At 46.1% G+C, this 23,963-nt stretch overlaps 1 protein-coding gene across 2 annotated transcripts in view; it reads left to right on the forward strand.

The window, feature by feature from the left end:
• The window catches only part of Setd3 (SET domain containing 3), a 148,810-nt gene that overhangs the window by 120,390 nt on the left and 4,457 nt on the right, over window positions 1-23,963 (forward strand). For both annotated transcript variants that reach the window (XM_065453562.2, XM_065453561.1), the window contains exons 10-14: window positions 1,387-1,461; window positions 5,447-5,546; window positions 16,572-16,638; window positions 17,972-18,057; window positions 19,954-20,081. In XM_065453562.2, the coding sequence (XP_065309634.1) occupies window positions 1,387-1,461; window positions 5,447-5,546; window positions 16,572-16,638; window positions 17,972-18,057; window positions 19,954-20,081 (456 nt within the window). The remainder of the gene's footprint in view (window positions 1-1,386; window positions 1,462-5,446; window positions 5,547-16,571; window positions 16,639-17,971; window positions 18,058-19,953; window positions 20,082-23,963) is intronic.

The raw sequence follows: 23,963 nt of genomic DNA on the forward strand, positions 1-23,963 counted from the left end.
CACTGATGCGATACCCTTGAAGCTTGTTTTTAGAGATGCTTCCGTTCCGTATGGAGGCGAGTAGTCGCATGCATAATCAAGCGGAAGCTGAAGATGGTGCCTAGGGTGTGGCGTTCATCGCCTTTATGACTAAACACCGCTTGAGGCGAGGAGCCTGACGCGTTACCTCGAATGACGATTTGGTAATCTAGTTCTCAGGTTTTTTTTTTAATTTTTGTATTTACACATTCTTGAACATTAGCGTACCAATAGCGAACTGCCATGATGTAATTTACAGTAGTACAATTGATATCATTGCTATAGACTGTTCTGTAGTAAGTGTTATAATACTTACGATATAGCACCATCGATAGTAGTGTATCGAATTGATATATTCAACAGGCTATCGATAATATCGATAGTCAATTTACTAGTAGTCTTGCATCACTGTGTTACCACTGTAGAAGCCGCAAGATTGGGAACTGTGCTTTCTCTCACCAACTGGGAGCACTGCGGCAAAATAGACTTTCCCCGTCAGTCAGGAAGGAGAGCCAGAGGGCCAGCAGGGAGGAGAACCAAAAAGAGTCCGTTGTTCGCCTGCGATGGCCACACATGCGACGCAAAGTGAATGTAAGCTTCACAGAACTTTTAGCAGCTTACAATGAACGAGCCCTACTTCTCCCTTCTCAGAAACACGCTGCTGACTTTCGTTAATGATAGGGTTACCCTCCTCCCCCCCCCCCCCCCCCTCCACGGCTTCACCACAATGCGCGGGTTTGTGAGACGGTGCGTAGCCCCTTGAGTCACTAAACGTGATAAACTCTTTTCTAAATGTGTCGAAGTTACGTAATTTTCTTCCGACGCGTTGCGGATTCCATTATAAGAAAGCAAACATAATAGGACGATGCTATTTCACTTTCTAATGAGGGCTCCGGATTACGGAGTAATTAAATATCGATTGATTCTACCTTCAGTTGCGTTTGCGCATCTTCGTAGAGGCTCCGAGTACATACACGATGCTAATTTCTTTCTGCGAGCTTTGCGAGAAATAAGTAATAGAAAAAACAAACAGTCCTTTCACTATTGATGATGGAACGCGCCACGTCGAAGATACCGTGAAACATGGTAGCACTTTCATGAGAATTGCCATATGTAGCAGTACTGAGTGCCTAGAGGTGACATAAAAAGTTAAATGTGTGCGCAAGGGATTTAATTCACCCTGAGTTTAATAATAGGCCTAGTATTTTTTTTTTCTTTAGAGCGCTTCACAGAGTGCTCGCACTATGTGGTTTTAGACCGCAACACATAAATAAGTAAATAAGTAACCCTTTAAAACATGCAACCCAATCAATCAATCGGTATTGGATTGGTCGTATTTTGTGAACATCCATCTAATCTTTCTCGCAGGTATTGACAGATTACGACTCGTCAGCCAACATGCTGCGTTGCTATGCCATGCGGGACTTCCAGACTGGCGAGGAGGTACGTGCCAGCGCTGTAGCGTTCATATGCGCGTGTGTGTTCAGAGGATTGCTGTGACTGTGGTCGTGCGTGAGCTTGATGCCACTCGTCAAATTCACGCAACCCGTTTTAACGCGATAGCGTTAAGGAGCTCGTGTCGCAGAAAAGCCGGTGTCGTCGGCGTCGGTGTCGGGTGTCGGCGTCGGCGGCGTTGACCGTGAGCGATAAATCACGGCAGGCGCTTCATAAATAAAAAGCAACTTCCAAGATTGGCCCGGTGGGAATCGAACCCAGGTCTCCGGAGTGTGAGACGGAGACGCTACTACTCAGCCACGAGTTCGATGCTTTCAAGCGGTGCAAACGCGCCTCTAGTGAATGCGGTGTTGCCTTCGAAACGAGCCGTGGAAAGTTCTACTGCGGTGTATATCGGTAATTATGAACATGTAACGTACAGAAGTCACAATTACACGAGTTGCGAAGTGCGTTTCCGCTGCATTTCTTCTGCGCTTTCCGCACACGCAGAGCCATCTTGCGGCAAACACAGAAGACCCCCTCCTCTCAATGTACGGCGCTGCCCCGACAGGAGGCGCGCCGCGCGCGCATTGGGACCGCTGCCAGGCGCGTCGCGGGACTCCCTCTCCCCTGACGACGCTTCGCCGTGCTCCCGGTTTAGATTACTATCTATCTCTCTGCCCGTGCCGATCACGACGTTTGGCTGGCGTAGATCGTTTCCCCTCCGAGACACCGAGTTCTTTGGTCCGTTTCGTTCGCTCAGGCGCACGTTTCGTTGCCGCGCCGAACGCTGCGTTGCTCGACGCTCACCGCGTGATAGGTGGGCGCTAAGTCCGATGCGGGGCGCATCGTAAGTGATTGCTGTGCCGTAGCGCATTGTCTTATACCCCTTGGCGGGTCGACGGGAACGCTGTCGCGTCCCACTCTTGAAGGCGAAGCTTAAGCGTCCTCCAATTTTTCGCTATGTCAGAGATTTTCTCAGCCGTATCTGAATGAGCCTGTCCGTAACTGTTTATTATTAGATAATAAAAACAAAACAAATAGGCGAGGTAAAACTACGCTTTATGCTATAATGATTTAAAGGTAAACCTAGCAACCTTGCTGGGCATTCATCGCATAGAAAAATGGAGCAGTATATGCGAAGGTACCTTTCAACCTTTGTCCTCAGCATGACATCAGCGGCATCCGGGTGCGCGCGCGAAACTTCAGTAAAAAACATGTCGGCGTTTCACCTTCTCTCCCATAATCTCAGTTTGTCTCGAAAATGTAGATAGAAACGCATAAAAATATTACCCCACTATAAAGTTGTACGCTCTTCAGTGACCTTCAGCGCTTCTATCTGACGCATTATGAAGTCATGCAGTACGGGTGTTTTTCTAAGTCAGCGCGAATATCAAAGCTTGACGCGCAAAGTTAGCCGCTTCCAGAGCTTTTATCCGCACTTCATCGATTTACGGGGGCGAAGTGTTTGAGGAAGCTAAGCTTGACTGCTGCAGCAGCGTGGGTGTTACCTGAAAGCTTGAACGCATAAAAGGCTGTCCGTTCTCATTTCTCTCCCAGATTTCGCCGTCTTCAGAGTAGCGACGTCCTCGTAAACACGGGCAAGTGTTTGCTTTCTCGGTTGCCGCCCTGAGCTGAGAATGCTGTGTATAAGGGAGCGATGTCAGCTTGGCTCTTCAGTTGAGGAGCCATAAGTTTTTTCAGGACAGCCAGGGATGCTAATTTATTTGGTGTCGGGGACGTTGCCTCGACGTCCTGTGCTTGTCTAGGGGATAGCTGCCAGCGCGTGGTGAAATTTCTTGCGGGTTGTTGTTGAAGGCGTCAGCGTTTCTCGAGTTTGAAGCCCTCTTTCGAGCGAAGTCTATCGCTTCGCCTTGAGACAGCGAATTTCCATATGTCCACTCCCAAAGCAAGCACGACGCAGCGTGCGGTCGTGCAAGAGCGCGTGCTGCATCGTCGCGTTCCCCTAGTGCACAAACGTTATCGACATTAGTTCCGAGCTGTTGCTGATAGGTTCACATCTCATATTAAGCGATTTAAAATGTGTTTGCAAGAGCTGCACAATACTTGGGATAGAAATTGCACGAAAATATTTCTTCTTAAGCATTCTTGCTGGACGTGTGGACTCGACGGAAAGACGAACATGCGAAAGAGGGAGCCCCGCGTTTTCGCCACTTGAGTCCGTCTTCGCCGCGTGAGCCTGTCTTCGCCACGGGAGTCCGTTTTCGCCACTTGAGTCCGTCTTCTCCACGTGAGTCCTTCTTCGCCGCCAGCCCATCACGTGAAGTCGAAGTGATGTTAGCTGATAAAGCTCGACGCATCTCTCGTGGGGTTACATTTCACGTCTCCATGCGATTAGTTCGTTCATCAGAGGTGCGTCGTCGGAGCTCATGAAGATCACCAGCTTTGCTGAACACGGGCCTTCTTTTATATAGCGGCCCTGGGGTGGTACTGTGGGTATTGTCAAATTCTGTGGTCTCTTCGCGAATCCGGCATCTTGTCAGTTCTGATTGGCGTTGTGGCTGCTTATACGGCCCGTGGAGGTCGTCTCGAAGAATTTGACAACACGGCGTAATTTGACTATGTCAAGAATAACATCCCCGTTATTAGTTTAGCGACGCTGTATGATATCAACAAAGACAATTACAATCATTATGCTGAATTACCTGCATTCCGACTGCCTGTGACTGTATTTCTCATCGCAAGAGGTACTTTTTTTCGCGTCCTCAAGTGCACCTATCACTGCATAGAGCAGTTTGGCAATGCCCCGCCTCTCGTCGCTCCGCCGCTTGCGTGATCGGTCCGAAAATACGCGTAAAAGGATACCGACATGATATTTTGGACTATTCATCCTTTTGCATAAAATGGGGTTTCTAGAGCTCTAAACCCTAGGAAAAGATTGTGACAAACATCAGAGCGCCGTAAATGATTTAACAGCTCTTCTGCAGCCAGTTCCGCTTTCGTTTCCCAAGACCATACTCACGGCACAGTGCGTGGTCATGTGGTGGGAGCGCAATGAGTAGCACCATACGAGGCGACTGAGCGAGTCGGAACCAGTGTCAACACGTCGCAAGGTCCTGCTCCTGCATACTGTGTCGGGACTTCACGACACGGTATACTCCTGGATGTGAAACCAAAACTCGCTATATAAGCGCTGCTGTATTTAATTAAGAACGGCCCTCTTAAGCTTGTCACTATATTTTTGAAGTTTAGAAGCTGAGGACTTCCCTTTAATGCGATAAACGATTATAAGAAAATATGTCAGTACACTTAAAGGACGAGTTGTAGGAACAGAAACGTGATATTTTCTACTCCCTTCTTTTGCTTCCGTTAGATGAAGACCCGTGACATAGAGATTCTAAAATGGATACTTCGCTACTGAAAAAAAAAAAATACTTATTCCCCATAACCACTGTATCCAATAACATCAGATCACATATAGAAAAAAACGTTTTTTTTATGGGGTCCTATATGCATCGTATCAGATTATTGGATATGGGACTTATGGGGCATATGGATTTTTCAGTAGGATCGCAAACATCAGAACGCCGAAATAATTTAATGAAATAGCATTTTGTAGGGCCATTTTCAAGTTTGCCGGGAGGTTACTCTGTACCGACGCAGGAGGTAATGAACGTGGGAGCAGGACATCGCTGTACATTTGAACACTCGCTCCGGCTCGCTCGGCATATATTTTGTGCTGCTACATCGGCTTCACAAGGAATAGCTATGGTGTTCTTCTATCGAACATGAGCTCCGTATTTCCATTCCAAGGATAGAGCTCTCGAGCTTTCATTTAAGTGGCACGTTAAGGAACCTTATTGCCGTTCGAAAATAATGAGAAACCCCGCCACCCTTTATTCCTCATGCCTTCCACCCCCCCCCCCCCCCAACGCACACGCGCACACAACTGCATGGCGGGGCCTCGTAACCCACCGGCTTCTTTAGGGTGTTTAGGTCTGGAATTCGATGCTCTAGTTCCTGCCGGTTTCAGGTGACCATCTTCTACGGGAAGCGCACCAACGCCGAGTTCTTCATCCACAATGGTTTCGTGTTCCCGGACAACCGATACGACGCCGTGGACATCAAGTTAGGTAAGAGACGCCCACCCGAGGTTTGCAGCCTGTAGCCTGTCCGACTGAAAACGACTAGAGGCACGTGACCAAACTAACCAGTACTCGGCTAACGTCGCCGTTGCAGCCCTGTCATCTGCGTAAACAGACGCCCTCTTTCGCAAGGAGAATCGTGATCGTAGAACCCACCGGCAGCGTACTGTCTTGTTTTTTCAATAGGATTCCACTGAGAAAATGGAACATCGTGTTTCTTGACTACCACATCGCCGAATTCGGTGAGGTTTGTAGCATTTAAAAGAAAAAAAGTTTAGACTTATTGACTGTTGCAGGCGGATTTTCGATGTAGGCCGTCGACTGTTTAATAAAAATTGTTGAAGTTCCCGTATTTCCGGGAAACGATGATTTTAAGTTTACAATTCTGTAACTCAGCAATTAAAATTTATATCACAATTCTGTAAATTGCACCTAGTAGTGCATCTAAAGAGAGCAAAACTGATGTGTTATACATGGTTGTAAAATACGCCGCTAATACATGAGTTCGACTTTTGCGAAATTCTTCTAAACATTCTAAAAAGTTCAGGTGAAATTTCAGGTAATGTATCAAATTGGTCTTATTTGAATGTTCTAACAAACGCAGTTTACGGAAAGGAGTTATTTCTTCTTGGTATAGAGCTACGGATTTGTAAACATCGTGCTTCTATTTCTTTTTCGTACGTCGATGTTCGGCAATTTCTAAAAAGAAAATTCAGGTACTAAAGTGTTTCTCTTCCACAGTCACCAGAATTTCACTTTCTCTCTCAAATGCGGCATATTTCATTGAAACCGGTCCGCGGGTTATTTCAGGGAAGTATTTCTTAGTTTCACATATGTTTGAATATGCAGCAAACGGCCAGCTGAAGGCTTCTTCACAAAATCGATAAAGACCAACAAAGAGTTCGGCTGAAAGAAGTGTCGATGCTCAAGGAGGTTATTTCCACATGTGTACCACATAGTAAGTGGTACACTTTTCCAAATATGTGCCGCAAACTTAGTTGAACTTCGGTGTAACGAGAGTACCTAGCGATTGCGTTGTATACGCGTATGACTCTTTTTTTTTTCTATAAAAAGTAGAGCGGGCTACACAGCTGTTTGCAGCCTACAATAGCGCTGAGTGAGCATCATGAAGACTGTTCGTTGTTCTCTTATTGCATATCGGATTTCTGAGCAGCAGTTGAAATGTTTGCGAGTCTGCGCACCGTGTCGTTTTCTGCAAGAGAAACATTTTCACTAATTGGTAGAAGGGCTCGCTGTGGCTTAAATGCGAAGTGAAGACCAGCGGAATAATAATCTGGTATTACATATATCCGTTAGGCGTCATGATTAGAAGGAATGTTGGAAACTAAGCAAGTCTGAATCGTTGTAATGAAGCGGTTGCTTTGTGAATGGATAACCCCGCGCGTGTTGTCAGTGCATTCCCGCCATACTTACTCGGGGATTCCTTTCGCGGTTTTTTATGCACTGAATAAATACCCTGACGTTTCTCGAAGAGTTGGTCTTCGGACATGGCCTCTGAGATATGTCGAGCACAATTGCTAGAGGCCATGCTTCGGGGTAGGCAATATTTCCCATAATATGTTTTATTGGGGCAGGAGTTGAAGGGACTCCGTATAGAAAATTATGTCGAGCTTTACTAGTAAGTTATCTTTTTGCAATGCAAGAAATTGGCAGTTTCACGGGAAGGGTTTAAACCTTCGTATAACATTGAAGGCTGTGTAACATCGTGGTAGCTACAGCGTGACGTACGCAGACACAATGACTAGACCTATACGGCGCCGTATTGTGTCCCCTTTCATTTTTTTTGTCCGCGTCTGTCGCGCTGTAGCTACCACGAAGCTTCACCAACGCGCCCAATATTCCATCTTCCTGTTTAACAGTTCAGCAAGGTTTAGCGCTGTGCTGTAGCATCCTCGAAAGGTGTTCTGACTATATATATAAAAAAAACTGTCATCCGGATCAGTTAGCTCGCTAAGTGAGCTAACTGCTGCTATGCAGAAGAAACTGCGCCCCGGCAGCTACCAGGCGTCTCACAACGCTTGCCTGTGAGGAGAGCTGCTGGCGTTGTACCTCGGCGACGCACGAATTGAGGGCAAGGAGGTTTTAAAGAAAAAAGTAATTTTAAGCCTGAAACTAAGAGTTTGATGAAATCTCGTCTGGTATGGAAGTAACGGCATAATAGGAACCCCATTTTGGTCGGCGTTCTGTGTTTTATTCATATTAATTTTAAACCTCCTTGGTTGAGAGTGAAGGAAAAGTAGCGGGCGTTCGTAGCTCGACGTTTACATTCTGTTTCGCTCAGAACACTGTCAGCACTACGGTTTGGTATGCGCGTGGCATCTGAGAAAACATGCCAGTGTTTGGGTGTGCAACGCTCGTGTGAGCAAGAAGAAGGCAAAACGCTGGCCTGGCTCCGCCGCGGGGTCGATTAAGCGGTGCATGTCGGTGCGTCCACTTGTATTCGTCGTTGTTTTTATGCGAAGCATATTACTAGAGCTCAACCCAGCTCCTCAGGCGCGGCGGTGTCGCCTTCAATGCCACGTGACACCGTGACGTCACGACAGAGGAGAAACGGGGCTCCAACTCGCGCCGTCGCTCGCGGCGTCGCCTTCAAGGCTGACCACGTGACACCGCGACGTCACGACAGAGGAGAAACGGGGCTCCAACTCGCGCCGTCGCTCGCGGCGTCGCGGTGGTATATAAGCAGCTGCGCTTGCCTCTGCTAGACACTCACGAGGTGGGATGCCTCCTGGAGACAGAGCTGCTCGTTTGAATGAGAAGCGAAGGTTTCGGCGTGCTACAGAGACTGTTTCTAGGTGGCTTTGCTACGGCGCAGCGACTACGCGCCCCGCATCGGACGCGGTGAGCGTCGAGCAACGCAGCGTTCGGCGCGACAATGAAATGTGCGCCTGAGCAAGCGCCGCACGCCTGAGCCGACGCCGACGACACCGGCTTTTCTGCGACACGAGCTCCTTAACGCTGTCGCGTTAAAATACAGGCTAGTATGCTTCGCATCCTGGGCTTAACCTTAGCTAAACCACAGCCATTTTTTTTTTGCAGCCAAATGCACTGCACCTCTTTCGCGTTCTAGTGAAAAAAAGAAAGACTACCGTATAGACCCGTGTAAGGGCCGCACCCTCTACTTGGCAGTCCGAAATTTGTAAACAAAAGATTTTTGGTGAAGCAATCGCGTTTGGTGCCCCGATGCCGCGGCCGTGCGTCGGCAAATTTTCGCCCGCAGCGTACTTTCGCGTGCCGCTACTAGATGACGAGAGTTGCGCGCTGACCTGGTACATCCGATACAGCGGTACAGTGGTACAGCCGGATCTGGTGCAGTGGTACATCCGCGGTTCCGTGGCGTGCGGCAGTCGCCGGCTGCACCTGCACAATTTTGGCCAAAAAAGGTTGGGTCCCGTAGGCCGCACCTCGTCAAAATTGTGAAAAAAAAAATGTGGCCCTTACGCGAGTCTCTACGGTAGCAGGGACGTATCGTTTCGCGCGGTATTTTGGAGTGCATCTCTGGCAATAACTGCAGCGAACGGACACGACGTTATGTGCGTCGCGAACCAGTCTCACGAAAATAATGAGCTGATCTTTAATTGTAGGAGCACCCGCCGTGGTTGCTCAGTGGCTATGGTGTTGGGCTGCTGAGCACGAGGTCGTGGGATCGAATCCCGGCCACGGCGGCCGCATTTCAATGGGGGCGAAATGCGAAAACACCCGTGTGCTTAGATTTAGGTGCCCGTTAAAGAACCCCAGGTGGTCAAAATTTCCGGAGTCCTCCACAACGGCGTGCCTCATAATCAGAAAGTGGTTTTGGCACGTAAAACCCCAAATATTATTATTATTAATTGTAGGAGCGGCTCTTTCACCGAGCTGCGTTGTCGTTGGTAATACGTCAAGTGTTGGCACGTGGTTCAAGTTACTGTCTCGCAGTCAATGAGTTCAATTCCGTAGGCGTACATCAGGCAAGAGGAAGCGACGATATTGTTGTTGCGCATATACTATAACATAGCTCTCTCCAACAACAAGGCAACATAAAGCGGACGTATCGCTTAACTCGGTTGTTTCTTTTTATTCCCCTTTTATTTTCCTCCGGATATCGCAAGCTGTGTACGTTGCGAGATGCCTCATTTCGGCGAGAACGAGAAGATGAAAGACAAAAATAGAAATATGATGGAATTCGTCCCTTGCTGTGCGGCATTTGAGCGCTGACGAAACAATGGAAAATGGAGAGCCTTTATTTAACTTGGCAGGATAAACACGGACGTCAGGTATCGTGTAAACATCTTCAGCGACGAAGACGAAGGTCAACAACCAAGCAAAACAAAGCTTGCGCTGTGCGTGGCACGGGCGGAGCACCTTTACGTAAGGAAAACAGCACCGGTGGCTGTTGTAATTCTGTCGTTTTTTATTGTGTCGCGCCCTCTATTGAGCGTAATGTCCTGCGAAGCGGACATGTGTTTTGTTTCTGCAGACGGCTCGACATTACAACCTTCCTTGCTTCAAAAAAAAAAAAAAAGATCCTATAATAGAAAACACGAATGAAATTGTCACGTAAGTTGGTTAAACACAGCTGCACAAGATTTCGCTGCAGACGCCGACGGCAGCCATCTGTACGCTTCCCGGCATTGCAGTATTCGTCTACGCTAGCATACATCTCTAAGGCGTGAAACATCTCTGGTATTCGCCATAACGCAATAAAGCGCTCTGCTTTGTACTATCCCGTTTGCTTTCCATTTATTGTTCTAATTTTGTCTACGACAGCACTCACACCGCGGCCCTTTCTCATAGGCAAATTCGAATTTCCACATGTCCAAATGCAGGTGTGTAGATAGTCAGATACAAATATTTGTAAAAGAGGGGCACGTATTGCTAAACAGAGAATACAAATTTGCACAAAGCTCTAACAACATTACGCATTGTCGGAAATTCTGAGAAAGCAAAATGCAAATATCTACATAGCCGCATACAAGTTTCGGCATTGCTAAGACGCATTTGCCAATGTCCAAACGCAAATTTCCGCATGACGAAATACAAATTTACAAATAGCCGTAACACCTTTGTGCATTTAATATCAGAAATGTTCGAACAGTAAACAACAAATATCCAGATAGCCGCACATAAATTACCACATAGCGGATAAATATCTACCAATAGTCAAATATGAATTTCCACATTAACAAGTAGTACAAGTTTGTCCACATACGCAAATAATATGTTCCTCATGGCGGAATCTTTATTTCCACGTAGCCGAGTACCAAATGCTGCATAGCGAAATTCAAAATTTCAGATATCACATGCAATTGCCCACGTAGCCCAGTACAAATTTCAACTGCAAACTTCTCACGTAGCCAACGACAAACGTCCCCAGAGACAAATACGAACACAACAAAATAATGCGCACCGAGTACAGAGCGTTACTCCTTTTGTCTATCCTAACAGCGCGCAGCGGCTGTCACCAGCGACAACGTTGGCACGCCTTGACGACAGGCCACTTTCCGAACAGTCAGTCTTGGAATGCCGACATGAACTGTCGTCGCACCGAAAGTCAGTCAAGGCTTTGTTGACCTTTTTACGTGGCAGTCGCCTATGAGAAAGACTACAGTGATCCCATTCCGTCCCCTTTCATTTTTTTTTCACTCTTCTATTTTTGTCGCGCTCTTCTTTCCCTCTTTGCTTCCCCTTTCCCTTCTCCTAGTGCTGAGTAGCAAACCGGAGGTTTTAACTCTGGTTAACCCCCCACCCTTTCTCTCATTTGCGTCTCTCTCTCTTGGCTATCCTATGGATTCGCCGTGGAGATGTCGCGTCGTCGAAGGAGGCCTGGGGCTTCGCTTGACAGGCCACTTTCCGAACAGTCAGTCTTGGAATGCCGACATGAACTGTCGTCGCACCGAAAGTCAGTGAAGGCTTTGTTGACCTTTTTACGTGGCAGTCGCCTATGAGAAAGACTATAAAGATCCCATTCCGTCCCTTTTCATTTTTTTTTTTCACTCTTCTATTTTTGTCGCGCATCTTCTTTCCCTCTTTGCTTCCCCTTTCCCTTCTCCTAGTGCAGGGTAGCAAACCGGAGGTTTTAACTCTGGTTAACCCCCCTCCCTTTCTCTCATTTGCGTCTCTCTCTCTGGGCTATCCTATGGATTCGCCGTGGAGATGTCGCGTCGTCGAAGAAGGCCTGGGGCTTCGCTTGCGAAGCGCTGAGTCGTGTGTCTCGGGTCCCGAATGCTCCCGCTCTCCGCGTGCAATCTGACTGCCGCGTCTCAGGTTCCAAACTGGCTGTTCTCCTGCGGCATCACGTGACTCGCGTTACCCGACGCTTTATCCTATTGCACGCGCACACGTGTTGGTCTTCGTGGCTGTATTCTCGCCATCCTAAGTATTCTCCCACTACTTTATTTGTTATTTCATCGTAGAGGCTCAAATGTGTGTCCCGGGGAAAGCTGCAATCGACGAAACTCGATATACGTAGCGGGAAGGGGGGGGGGTGGTGGAGGGGTTCAGCTTTGAAGCAGCCGGATTATAAGACGGATAGCTGGAGCGTATGCGTCTCTCGCTAGGCGCTCTCGCGACACCCCACAGTGTGAAATAATCGAGACTCTTAAAAGTGAAGGAGGATCTATATTTGCCTCTAACACACCTTTACACTCAGAAAGGGTGTAAGGATATGAGTTGTAGATCGATTTGGACAGTTATTTACTCCTAAAGGTGCAAATTATTTTACAGTGCCCCTCAGTCCCATGTCCTCCGTTAAGCCCCTTAAGCCCCCTGTCGTTTGATTATAACAGCCGGCAAAACTACTCAGCCTGGCTGTACAGAATTTTAGCCTGCGCGTAAACATCTTAGCGTGTTACAGATTACCTGGTATACCGGAACAGTGGACGGCAGTGTCGACGTCTTGTGAGGCTTTGGCCAATTAAAATGCGGTTGAAACGTTTGCGTGCGGCCGTATTGTTGTCGTCAAATGTATCTAGTTAGACGAAAAAACAGCTCGTTAACGATTATGTCTCCACTAACGCCTTGCACAGGCAGTTTAGAGTATGGCGGGTCGTATGCAGTGTCAGCTTTGTGTGCTCCTTGATTAAACTCCGCGACGCAAGCAGTCGCTATCAGTGTTCTCGTCACCCCGTCCTGTAACTTGGCACTCCACGAACGGCAATACGCGCTTAAGTTTACGGACAAGGCAAAAAAAAAAAAGAAAGACCTCTAACGTGTGCTACTTGAAGTTCGCAGGGACAGTCGTTTGGTTTTCGATATGGCGCATTGTTACGATGGTTTTCGTACAGCGCACAAAAATGTGATTAGGGAAAATATAATATCTACCGAGCAATTAAAATAGCACAAGAAAGAACGAAAAGAGATGCAACACTACAACCGCAGCATTAGACTTAGACGTTTGAGGCGGTAGGCGTTTAAGTTGCTAGCCACCAACTACGAGAAAAATTGCATGCATACATTGTCGCGTGCGTGTCATTATATGTTCGCGGCTAGGAAAAACCATGGTCAGTACTCTAAACAAAAGCAAAGGTAACCTTTATTTTGTTACATTAGAAATTTGCATTGCTCTTATTACGTGTTCTCAAAGTCTTATAATACGGTGGAGTTGTTAGTGCAAGAGCTCTCGACGTAAAAATTGCGTTAAGTATTCCGCGTTTATTTTCATTTTATTTTTCTTGGTGAGACTCAAGCTTGAATGTCGTAAAATTTGAAGTAACAATAACAAGCGTTATTCTGCCCCAAGTATGAAGACAAACAAGACGGCATAATCTAAGCCACAGTGGCTTAAGCACATGAAAACTGTCAGTTGCCCAGCAAAATGTCCGAATACCCTGCTGCATGGGAGCAATATGTAAACTTAATAAAAGAAAAGAACGTAAAATTAGCAAGCCACTGCATATAGTTCTCAATAGCACAGGAAAGAGCAAAAAAAAAAAACGGGAATACCGTTTTATTAAGCTGGCAGCAGTAACTGAGAGCGTGTAGGGCCCACAAAAACGTCGTGTGATGTGAGTGAAGATCACATTTGCTCGGTTGTATTTTACTTGAACACACGTGCAAGGTGACAGGACGAACATTGCTTGTCGGTTGCAGCGAGCGCCCGAGAGCTCAGCCATGTTTTCACTTCGTCTTGTCGTTCTCCCATTTGCTATTCCTTTCGCTTTCGTTTACGGCACGAAATAAAAAAAAAGAAAGATCTAAAGAAGAATAATGACCAAGGCAAAGAACGATCACGCGGTACGTAGCTATGGACAGCGGTCGTTCTCGTAAGTTTCAAGAAAGCCGATTGAGATTAGGCTTTACCGCTTCGCATCTCTTTTTATGTTATTTTGTTTTCGTGTCACGTGCTCCTTTTCTGTTTTCATAATAAAGAATCTGAGATAAGAACAGAAAAACTGGACGTTAATCTGACCCGTCCGGCGTGTGCATGCAAAGTGGTTTCGAGGAGACCGGGGTCCATCGAAACTCGCTGTCGTGTGCGGTGAGCTCCTGTGCTATAGGCTTGAGAACCCGACACCAGCGAAATTGGCTCGATAGTTGCGCAACGTGTTAGAAGAAATATGAGAGGGCATAAAGAAACAGGGATGGTGTCAGACGTAACGGTAGCTGTGGGTAGAGTAATGGAGCTGAGAAGCAAGGACAAAAACACAAGAACAACAACAGCAACTGTAAAACAGGAAATAACGGAAGAACCGAAGAACCAAGCCTACTATGCCTATTACACCGGGCAGGCCAGCAGCTTCTGGGGCCCGCCGTCTGCAATCTGTTTCAGTGGAGAGCTTGAGATTTTACCGAGGGCGCTGTTGCGAAATGCTTGAGGTGTGGGCTGGGTATCGACACCGTGGGCGTTTAAGCCTTCTGGCGGGAATTTGATATCGCAAACTACTTTCAGTGCGGTCCGAACTATGAAAAAAAAAGGGGCATATAAGAGAAATGAAGTAAAAGTAGGTTTCATTGCAGTCTGCCACAGCGTATTGAAGCCTACCCCCCCCCCCCCCCCCTCAATTCAGATTTCCAGACGTTTATACGGTGCATTCTAAATCGGCCTCTCAAATCGCACCTTTGTGAAGGATTGCGATAAATTATTCCACGACTGTTTGCGTGCTTTCACAGCCACGCAATGTTCCTTAGGCGGGCTGTGTTGTTTTTATTGAGGCGTTGAATTTTTGTCTTTTTGTTTGTTCAATGGAACTCCCAGGCTCCGTAGTATGAGCACTGCTCGAGGAGGGAGTACAGAAACTAGGCCTCACTATAAGTGTGAAGTAGAATTCTGTACGTTGTCAAATAGTCAAGAAGTGTTACATCACCAAAGGAGGTAGATATACATATGCAGAAACCCCTTCTACCCTAATAAACTTGAATTTGAGCCGGTAAAATGTTGCAGTTAAATTACTGGCCGCGTTGTGAAAGTTAACAGTTATAAGGTTGACTGTTCCAAGGCTGAAATTTGAATTTGTAGTGAGCGTTCTGAGCAGCTGACGTCGGAATGCTGCAGCATATGGATATTCGGGAGATTTTCAGGACAGTCACCCACGTGAAGCAACCAGTTTACCTTATTTAATGAATAGAGTCGGTGGGAAACAGCTTCGATTTTTCTGGTATTTGAATGTGTGTGTGTGTGTGTGTGTGTGTGTTTGTTCGTGTGTGCTTGCATGTGTGTGTGCGTGTTGGGCGTTGCTTGTAAAGAATTACGATTACCCCAGAAACCATCAGACCAGAATAAATGAGCATTCACAGGAAGGGGCTTGTCCATGGATCTTAATGAAGCGATTTTCGTGAATATGATTTGAGGATGTTTCTCATGTTATCGAAGGCTCGACAGAGCTACGCCTTGTATGACGTAAGAAGTATCACTAGTAAGCTAGGGGCTGATAAATGTTGACAACCCAGATGATGACCCGGGACTGTTGCGCAAACTTTTGTTTACAGTGTACCGGTTAGAAGATTCACTTGTGCACGCTTGAGCATCCAGCCAAAGGATCCACATTTCGCGCTCTCGAAATTGTTGTGCGCTTTGGTAACGGTTGCTATGGTTTGGACAACCAAGGGCAGAATTCAGAAAGCTTTTGTCTTCGCGTGCCACCTGTGCCATGTAGCGACTGCCTTCGCTTATGGCAAGTCCAGCTTGAGGATTGGTTGGAATTTGACCTCAGGAAAAATATCCAGCGTAGGAACTTTTCTTTATGAATGAGGGCCCACCGGACGATTCCAGACGGAACTTTGCTGATGCGCTTGTTTCGGTAATATTAACACCGGGCTTCGTCCCATTGTCCGAGTTTAGTACGACGTGGCCCGTGTTTGAGATGGTATTTGACGCAAAGTGCCAACGTCGTCGACATGGTTTGTGGCACATTTCCATGACTTTCTGTAGTTTTCCCGTCTTTCCGATGTAGGCAGATTCGCAGTCTGCATACTAGAGCTTACAAGCCGGCTCTTGAATATTTTCCTTCACCCTGAGGCGAGGTAGATAAGGCCTTGCCCACCATGCAGTTCCCATTGGGATTCGAACTCTTGTTCCTGCGGCAATGTGCAAATTTGTAATTGGTCGTGGTGGCCACTGCATTATCGCACACATTTGGCGCTGAACGATTTGCGCTGACTCATGCGCTCCATGGAATCGAACGTATATTGGCGCCTGTGAGGCGTTTCCGGTGTCACAACAGGCGATACCGTACCAGGCGATTCCTGGTAGATGTTGGGTGCGTCGAAAAGAAGCAATTTCCTTTGGTGCTACAGCAGCAGCAGCAACAACAGTAGCAAAATATGTTGCTGTGTGCGCTGAAAGTCTACTGCTGTCGCAGTTATTGATCAAAGGTGGAGAAATAGCTGAAATTACTTTTTTCTTCTTCTACTTTTCTTCATTTCTCCCAGGTTGTAATAATTACCGCGTGCATTATTCTTGTCATGCTTTCGGGGAGCATGTTCGAGTCGGAAAGCTGTTCATCACCCTTCTATGCTAACAGTCTTTAATCGTTCAAGACAACTGTATCCTTGTTCTTTTTTCTGTGTTTGTTCTAGGTGTGAGCAAGCAGGACCCGTTATACGCCATCAAGGCGAAGCTTTGCGAAGATCATGACCTCACTCCGTACGTATATACTCTCAAAATGTCGACGTCTGTATTTCGTCACCGTATTTCAAGTTGTCGCAAAGTGGGCTTACAACACCGATAGGTCGTCATCATGAGCCGCGTTATTCACTGCGTAGAGACTCTGGTAAAGCGAGCAGTTCTGGTTTTCGAATTATGGAAGCGGGCTAAGCTTCAGTTGCACGGCATTGATTTGCGAGCAGTCAGCTGCTTCTCTCCGCTGCAATAGCGTAAGAGACAACGACATCGCAAAGTACGGCATATGCGGTGTGTTAAAGGGGCACTACTGACAGAACACACAGGGCAGAAACTAAAAAGGTTAGCATGTATAGAAGCTTGAGAGGAAGTTCAGGGCCATGAAGTGAGCGACTTAATGAAAGATACTGGGCATAACATTAAGAGACCGGAAGACGGCAATGTGGATTAGAGTTAGTACCATAGCAGCCAATGATTTGATTAACATTAAGGTAAAGATACGCAGTCCGACTAGATATGTAATGCGTAGGGCTGATAAGCGGTGGTTTGTTAGGGTTACAGAATCTCTACTAAGGAAAGGAAAGCGGAGATGGACGGCCGAGAAGTAGGTTACGTGATGAAATTACACAATTTGCAGGCGTCAGAAGGGGGGAATCAGCAAGTGCAAGGAAGGGGCAACTGGAGATCGCTGGCAGAGGTCGTCATCCTGCAGTGGACATTAATATGGCTCCTGCTGCTGATGGTGGCTATAAAAGTGAGAAGCATAATAGGTTGTAATAATAAATGACGCCTCTACAACAAGAAAAGTAAGCCCACTCATTCCTTGAGATAACGCTTGATAAGCCACGAAAAATAGGTTGCCTCGATCAGCTCCCTCTGGGGTCCCAATTTGAGCACCCTGCAGGAATTACGCCAAAGCGGAATACGGGTGGCGACGCCTGCTTCATTTACCCGCAATATCTTGCCGCGACGTCAATAATTTTCACAGCGCCGGCTCAGGCCTAGCTCTTGTATCTGAAGGTTGTCTGCGCTGTCTTCTAAACTGGCCCGAGGCTGAAGTTTCAGAGTTTCGAGAACATTTACTGCGCCACACCGGCATAAATACAGGAAAATAATTTGAAATATATGACGTCACACTGACGTGCCGTCGCCTTTCGGCGTTGATTTTCTTATCTGATAATCGATCTGTTACAACTAAATTAGATAAAGCGGAGTTTTAAAAAGAAAAAGCTTTATCATACTAATGTGAGAATATTCTTTTTTCTTAGTATGTACATTTCGTGACAATAGTGCGTGCACCTACTTTCTTTTTGATATTAGAAATACGTGTTCGTTATTATTTGTGTTGTCTTAACAGAAGTGGAACCTTCGCACTCGTCGCCCGAGATCGCCCGGTGTGTGAAGACCTCTCGACGTTCCTCAGGATCCTCGTGCTGAAGGACGGTAAGCGTTTTGCTCCGGGTTGCCCAACGCACTGTTGCTACGGCAGTTCCGTGCGCGCTAGAGCGGTTCGTAAGTTCTTGGCCTGTGCTTAAACGTAATAACTTTCACAAAATACTAAGTTACCGGAGATTTCAACTGCAGCAACAAAGCTAGTGGCTGCATCTTTATCTCTTCTCTCTCGAGAGTGTTTCGGTTGCGTTATCAGGTTACATTGGTTTCGTAGAGAAAAATAAAAAGAAAGGCTGAGTTAGATGAATATGCCGGATACGGCAAATCAGTTCTGCCGAATTCCGCAAGGTGGAGGAAGGTTCATGAAACGGAAAAGAAAATCGTGATCCACCCGAACGTGGCACGAAGCTACAAAGGAAACCCATAACCGCAAGACTGATTTGCCATATTCAGTGTCCCTGTACTTCGAGAGTGTCCACTGATTTGCCCCTCGAGCCGTGGTCTGCTAGTCTCCTGGTTAGCTCAGATCGTAGATCGATCGCCCCAAAAAAGCGTTGGTCCAGGGTGGACTCCCGCACGACGACTAATTTTCCTTCAACTGCGAAAGTTTCTTTGTGAGAAACCCGCGTGGCCTTGCTTTGTAGCTTCACGCTACATTTGGGTGGATCAAAACTTTCCCCTCCAAAAATTTATGCCCGCATTTGAGCCAATATACGGGGTCATTGCAGTAACAGCTATTTATCATCTGTGATTTAAGCTCTCCGCCAAAAGATTGGGCCACCAACGTCGCCGCTCACGTTTACGTGACCGGTAACTTCGTATCCTGCAAAGGGCAATAATTTTGCTCACAGACTAAAACTCTCTAGATAGTTTTGCCCGCTTCGTAAACTATTAGCATTTCAGCAATTGATGATTGATTGATGATCGCTAATGTCATCGCGTTTGAATCAGCGTGGCGACGTATAGTCACTGATCCTGTCTGAGCTAATTATATGTTAATATGTCGCTTCCGATCGATCAATTAGGCTGTCTCAACTTCACCTCGTGATGTCTTTCACGATTTCGTTCTGGTCTTTTCCCTGCTGTTTTCACTAAGAGATATTTCTACCAGCAAATAGAGATGTACTATGCTTCTCAAACGTTATTGCATTATCTGCGCATCGTCGTCAACTTTTCGCCAATGACAGCATACTTCGTTCAGGCAAGCAGCGCTAAGAAATTATCCGTTATGTTCTGAGGTACCTAAGTCATTTGTAAGGGATCGCTGCTCTCAATGCAGGTTTAGGTGTAAGTTTTCTAAATAAGTATGCATCGAAGTAACTAAATATGTGCATGATATTCTGGTTGCCTGACTGCCTACGCGAATGACTTTGTAAGCTTTGTCAACAAATAGGCGTATTAATACGATGTAGCTTAGGCTGTCGGTATGCATATTGCGCTTCGCTGAATGCTGCCATGCTGATGACGTAGACGCAAGCAGCGGCACTGGTGGCGCCATCTCTTGATTTTAAGTTTAAGGAAAAATCATGGAAACTTTTATGACAATGACCTACAATTTGCTGCCAAACTTGTTGCGTAAGGGTGAGTGAAGCAACGTAATCAGCATTTTGTCGCGTTTCTGTTGTTTTGCATCTGAGGGAGAACGTCATGTAATGAATGGCTTTTTTTTGTGGTTGAACAAATGATCATGAGATGTCGCTAGGAGCACTGCTGGTGTCTGCCACGTCTCTAGTGTTCCTATAGTCGGTAAACTCCTGTGTGGATTTTCCGCTTTACTAAATCAAGGAGTATACCTGTTTGTCAGTGCCAGTGCACCTGCATTAGTGTTTGTATGTTTGTATAGTTTGTTTATCCTACTAAGTAATCTGAACAAATAGTAAAAGAATATTACTGAATTGATTGAGTCATAGACAGTCACTTCTGCGGCACTGGCTCCTTCGATCGCAGCCTCTCAAGTGGCGACGTTCACTGACGAACACATTATGGGAGCAACCGATGACAACGCACAGCAAGCGCTCAACTTCCTGATTGTCCGCATCCAGCTGCTGCTCAGGGCGTTCCCAAAGAGCGACCAGGTGAGTTGAATGATGAAGGGCACCCGAGTGGAGGCAAGTACTTAGGTTACTTAAGGGTACGTAAAGGAACAAGAAAGAGAAACACTTAGAGTAATAAAATATAGTTTAAGAACTACATTTTCGTTAATTTCGTGGGGATAGGTTGATTAATAGAAAAGAAAACGCGGGGGCAAACTTCGATTCTCTTTATTTTTGTTTGCTTTAATTTCGCGCCGAAACCCCATCGCCGGTGTGTCAATGTGACGTCACAGATTTCAAAACATCTCCTCGTGTTTGGGCTGTTTTGTCCCAGTAGAAGTTCTGGAAACTAGCTCAAGCTCAGTTTGGCTCCATTAGAGCGACAGTTTAGTTCATCTTTACTGATAGGAAATTACGTAGGCTTGAGCAAACGCCGTGAAAATATGTGACATTACGGGGAGCTGGGGCGAGTCCTTGAACGCTGCACTCCCCTCACGGTAAGCCTCCTTTTGCGATAAGAGGGCGTTTTTTTTTCTTTTCATTTTTCTTTATTGGCATTGCAAGAGCATAATGTCATACTGCTGAAATGTTTTTTTTAAATGTAATTTGTCCCTTTAGAGATGACCTAGGCTTCTGTCTAAGTACCTGAGAAAGAGATCGTTTTATTGAGCATTCGTCGAAGGGTATTTGATTAGTTTTGTTGCGTTTAACAGAATAACCGGAAATCTTCCCACCGTTGCGAGCGGATTCCTTTTCTGTAGGCCAGCATTCATTTCCTTTAGTAACGTTGTTGAAAGTTTCAAATTAAAAAAATGCAGATCTGAAGTTTGCAACTTTGTAGCTTAGTAAGTAAAAAAAAGCTATATCACAGTTCTGTAAAACTGCACGAATTGTCTGATACAAAGCGGACGAACATTGATATATTACCCACTGGTGGGTAATATATGCCAGAAAAATTATGTTTTCTCGCTTGTGCAGAAAACCGCCGTAAGCCTTGCAACAATTTCACGCAGTCTGCAAACTCACATTTCACATTTATAGCCTTCGGATATTCTAACAGAGGCAGTTTGCAATATGGTGATGTTACTTCTTACTGTTGATGCTAAACCATGTTACTTCGATCAGAACTATGCATTTGTAAGCATCGCGCTTATATTTTCTTAACGCACCAATTTTTGAAAACCTCTCTTGAACCCGCAAAATGTCTAAATCAATATTTCGTTTGCAGCAGTCGGTAAAATTAACTTTAATTTCTTAAATGCAGCAAATTTCGTGTAAACCCGTTCAGCGATTGTCGGGTAAGAGCATTTCTGCGCTTTGCAAGTAATTAAACAGAGAAATCTGAGTTAACGGAAATAAACGTTCCTTAGAATTCCGTCCAAGTAAGCTTTAACGTTTATTCGCCTAAGCACAAATACCGTCGTCGTTTTAACGTACTCTGCGTGAAGTAGCCATATGTACGTATACGAATGTGTAACACGTAGTTGCTAATGGCGCCACAATCAGCGTGTGTCTCACCTATGCTTATCCACCTTGTAGAATCCCACAATTACCGCGTCGTAGGCTGGACTCGAACAGCCAGCGTTGAAATCATGCCGTTGCCGTTGCACGATTGTCTACAGCGCGGTGGTCGTCGCGCCACACACACACGCACAACTACTCAGTTAACAAAAACACGTTGGTCCACTTGGTCTCGTTTTGTGAAATCCCGAATAATAATGGATAGGCAAGTACCTGCAACATGCTTCTCGTAACAGATTCGGGGAATATGGGGAATATGGGAATAACGGGGAATATGCACATTTTTTTTTTTTACAACGCATACAGCAAGCACTTATGACAAATTATAGAGTTATCTCTCGGATGTGTTTCTTAACGCTCTTCACATGGATTCTGCTTCAGAGGAGGGAGGCATATATATATTAGCAACGCGTGCAAACTTGTTGAGACCACTACGCAATACGTTACGTTAAGTTTCAAGGAGATCGAACTTCGAACGGCCGAGGAATATCCCACGAGCTAAGAAATGGATCGAAGAGCATCGATATGCGGTCGGCTCGGGTGCTGCTTTACTGTATCGCGTTGAAAAGAAGAAAAAGAAAAGAACGAAAGCTGCTCCTTCCCATACGCCATAAACTACTCGGTGTAGGCTCTTCTCACTGGTACTCAGGCAACACCTCCTAGATAGCACTCCGATCCATGACGTCATGCTAACTGGCCCGACTGCCCTAGAATCTAATGGATGCGCTCCTAGGTAAGCCACGGTGATTTCGACGCCACTGCTTTCGTCATGCTGGGTTTGACGATGAAAATTTCGGTTCTAGTAGCATGTCATGGTAAAGCAGAGCGTGCATGCGTTGTGCTAGTTCCGAGGCGTCGACTGAGACGGACGATGAAGAACACGTGGGCTGAGCATTATAGATCATGTGCGTTTTGTGTTTTAGGTGCATGGTTAGAGGAGAAAAAAACAAAGGGAAAGAAAATCGTGTTGCTCCCTCAAGAGGTCCACACTCGCTGACTCGGCTCTCTAGAATTTGGAATAAGCAATCAGAATGCAATCAGACATGGCCGCACACAGCATAGTTTTGTTGGCTGTACAAAACCCTTCACATTGGCCAGCTGGTTGCGAGATTTCAGGATTCCTTCAAAGTTGTTCCCAAGCAGCTTCGTATTTACATTCAAGCGGCAGCGTGCCCATAGAGATTTCAGAAAAACTTTATTCATAATGCGCTGGTTGGGAGCGGCCTGTTTTGGCGTGCTTTATTATTCATATTATTTCTTTATTTAAACTGTAGAAAAGACATGCCTTGGTTTGGGAGCGTGGACGTGTTTCATGTCGCTTCCGTATGAGGAAACTGATGTTTCTAACTTGCAGAATCGATGTTTTCCTGTCACGTAGCTTTAACTAACGAGCCGGCGAGTGCGACGCCAGCAGTTGTCCGCGAATGCGTGTAATGCCTTAACTAGCCAGAACTTGCGAGAACCTCTCCCACAGTGAACGTTAACAGCTGGTTTGCTAGGAAATCTGAGCCTTCCAAGTCAGAGCAAACGTCATGTACTTTTTCATCGTTTTCTTGAATAATAAGCCGTAAGACACAATGGACGAGAATTATTTCGCAGGATGAATGTCATTGAACTGCGAGTTGCTGTCGTCGCATTGCAAAGAAAAAAAGCAGCAATGTCGTTTCCAAAGTTAAAAAAGGTAAATGCATGCTGCTAACGGAAGTTATTAATGTGACCATTGTTGTCTATATTTCTGTACCATAAATACGGTCTACGATCGGCCATCGCTGTGGGGTTGTCCAGTCACCGCTGTGAGTGTCAGAGATCAATCTCCGTGGCTTTTCAGCATACATTTCTGACACTCAGACGGTGCTCTCACCTCGCCCTGTTTGCCGTGTTCTGTACATTTTGCCACACCGTGCATTTCTGCCCCGGCATCTTCACAATCACCTTTAACTGTATATCGTATGATTATGCGGACCCAGCATGACAAGAAATAATTATATTTGTTTCTCTTTTTATCTCTCTGTCGCGGCTATCGACTTTCACGGGTCGCTGGTACCACTTTACGCTGCTCTGTATGAAGCATGGCATACATGAAGAATAGCCCGGCGTATTCTACGTATGTCAGAAAGAAATCACGATATACCTGGTCTAAGTGAGCGTCAAATGATAGCGCACATTATCAGTGAATTCGAATACTCACTGTTGGAAAAGCGCAACGAAAACACTTGTGCACATCCTGCGCGCTGTAGGAATCGATGTTGTACGAAACATTTTGCAGGTACCTGGCTGTCTAGCATTGTTTGGGGGTTCCGCAGAGCAATGTCAGGTGGCCCGACGTGTATTTTTTGTGTGTGTAAACTATAGTTGTATGTGTGGGTGGCGAGCGTACGTGTCTTTGACGACAGTGAGGTGACA

Source organism: Dermacentor albipictus, chromosome 10 (assembly GCF_038994185.2).
Source record: "Dermacentor albipictus isolate Rhodes 1998 colony chromosome 10, USDA_Dalb.pri_finalv2, whole genome shotgun sequence".
NCBI lineage: Eukaryota > Metazoa > Arthropoda > Arachnida > Ixodida > Ixodidae > Dermacentor > Dermacentor albipictus.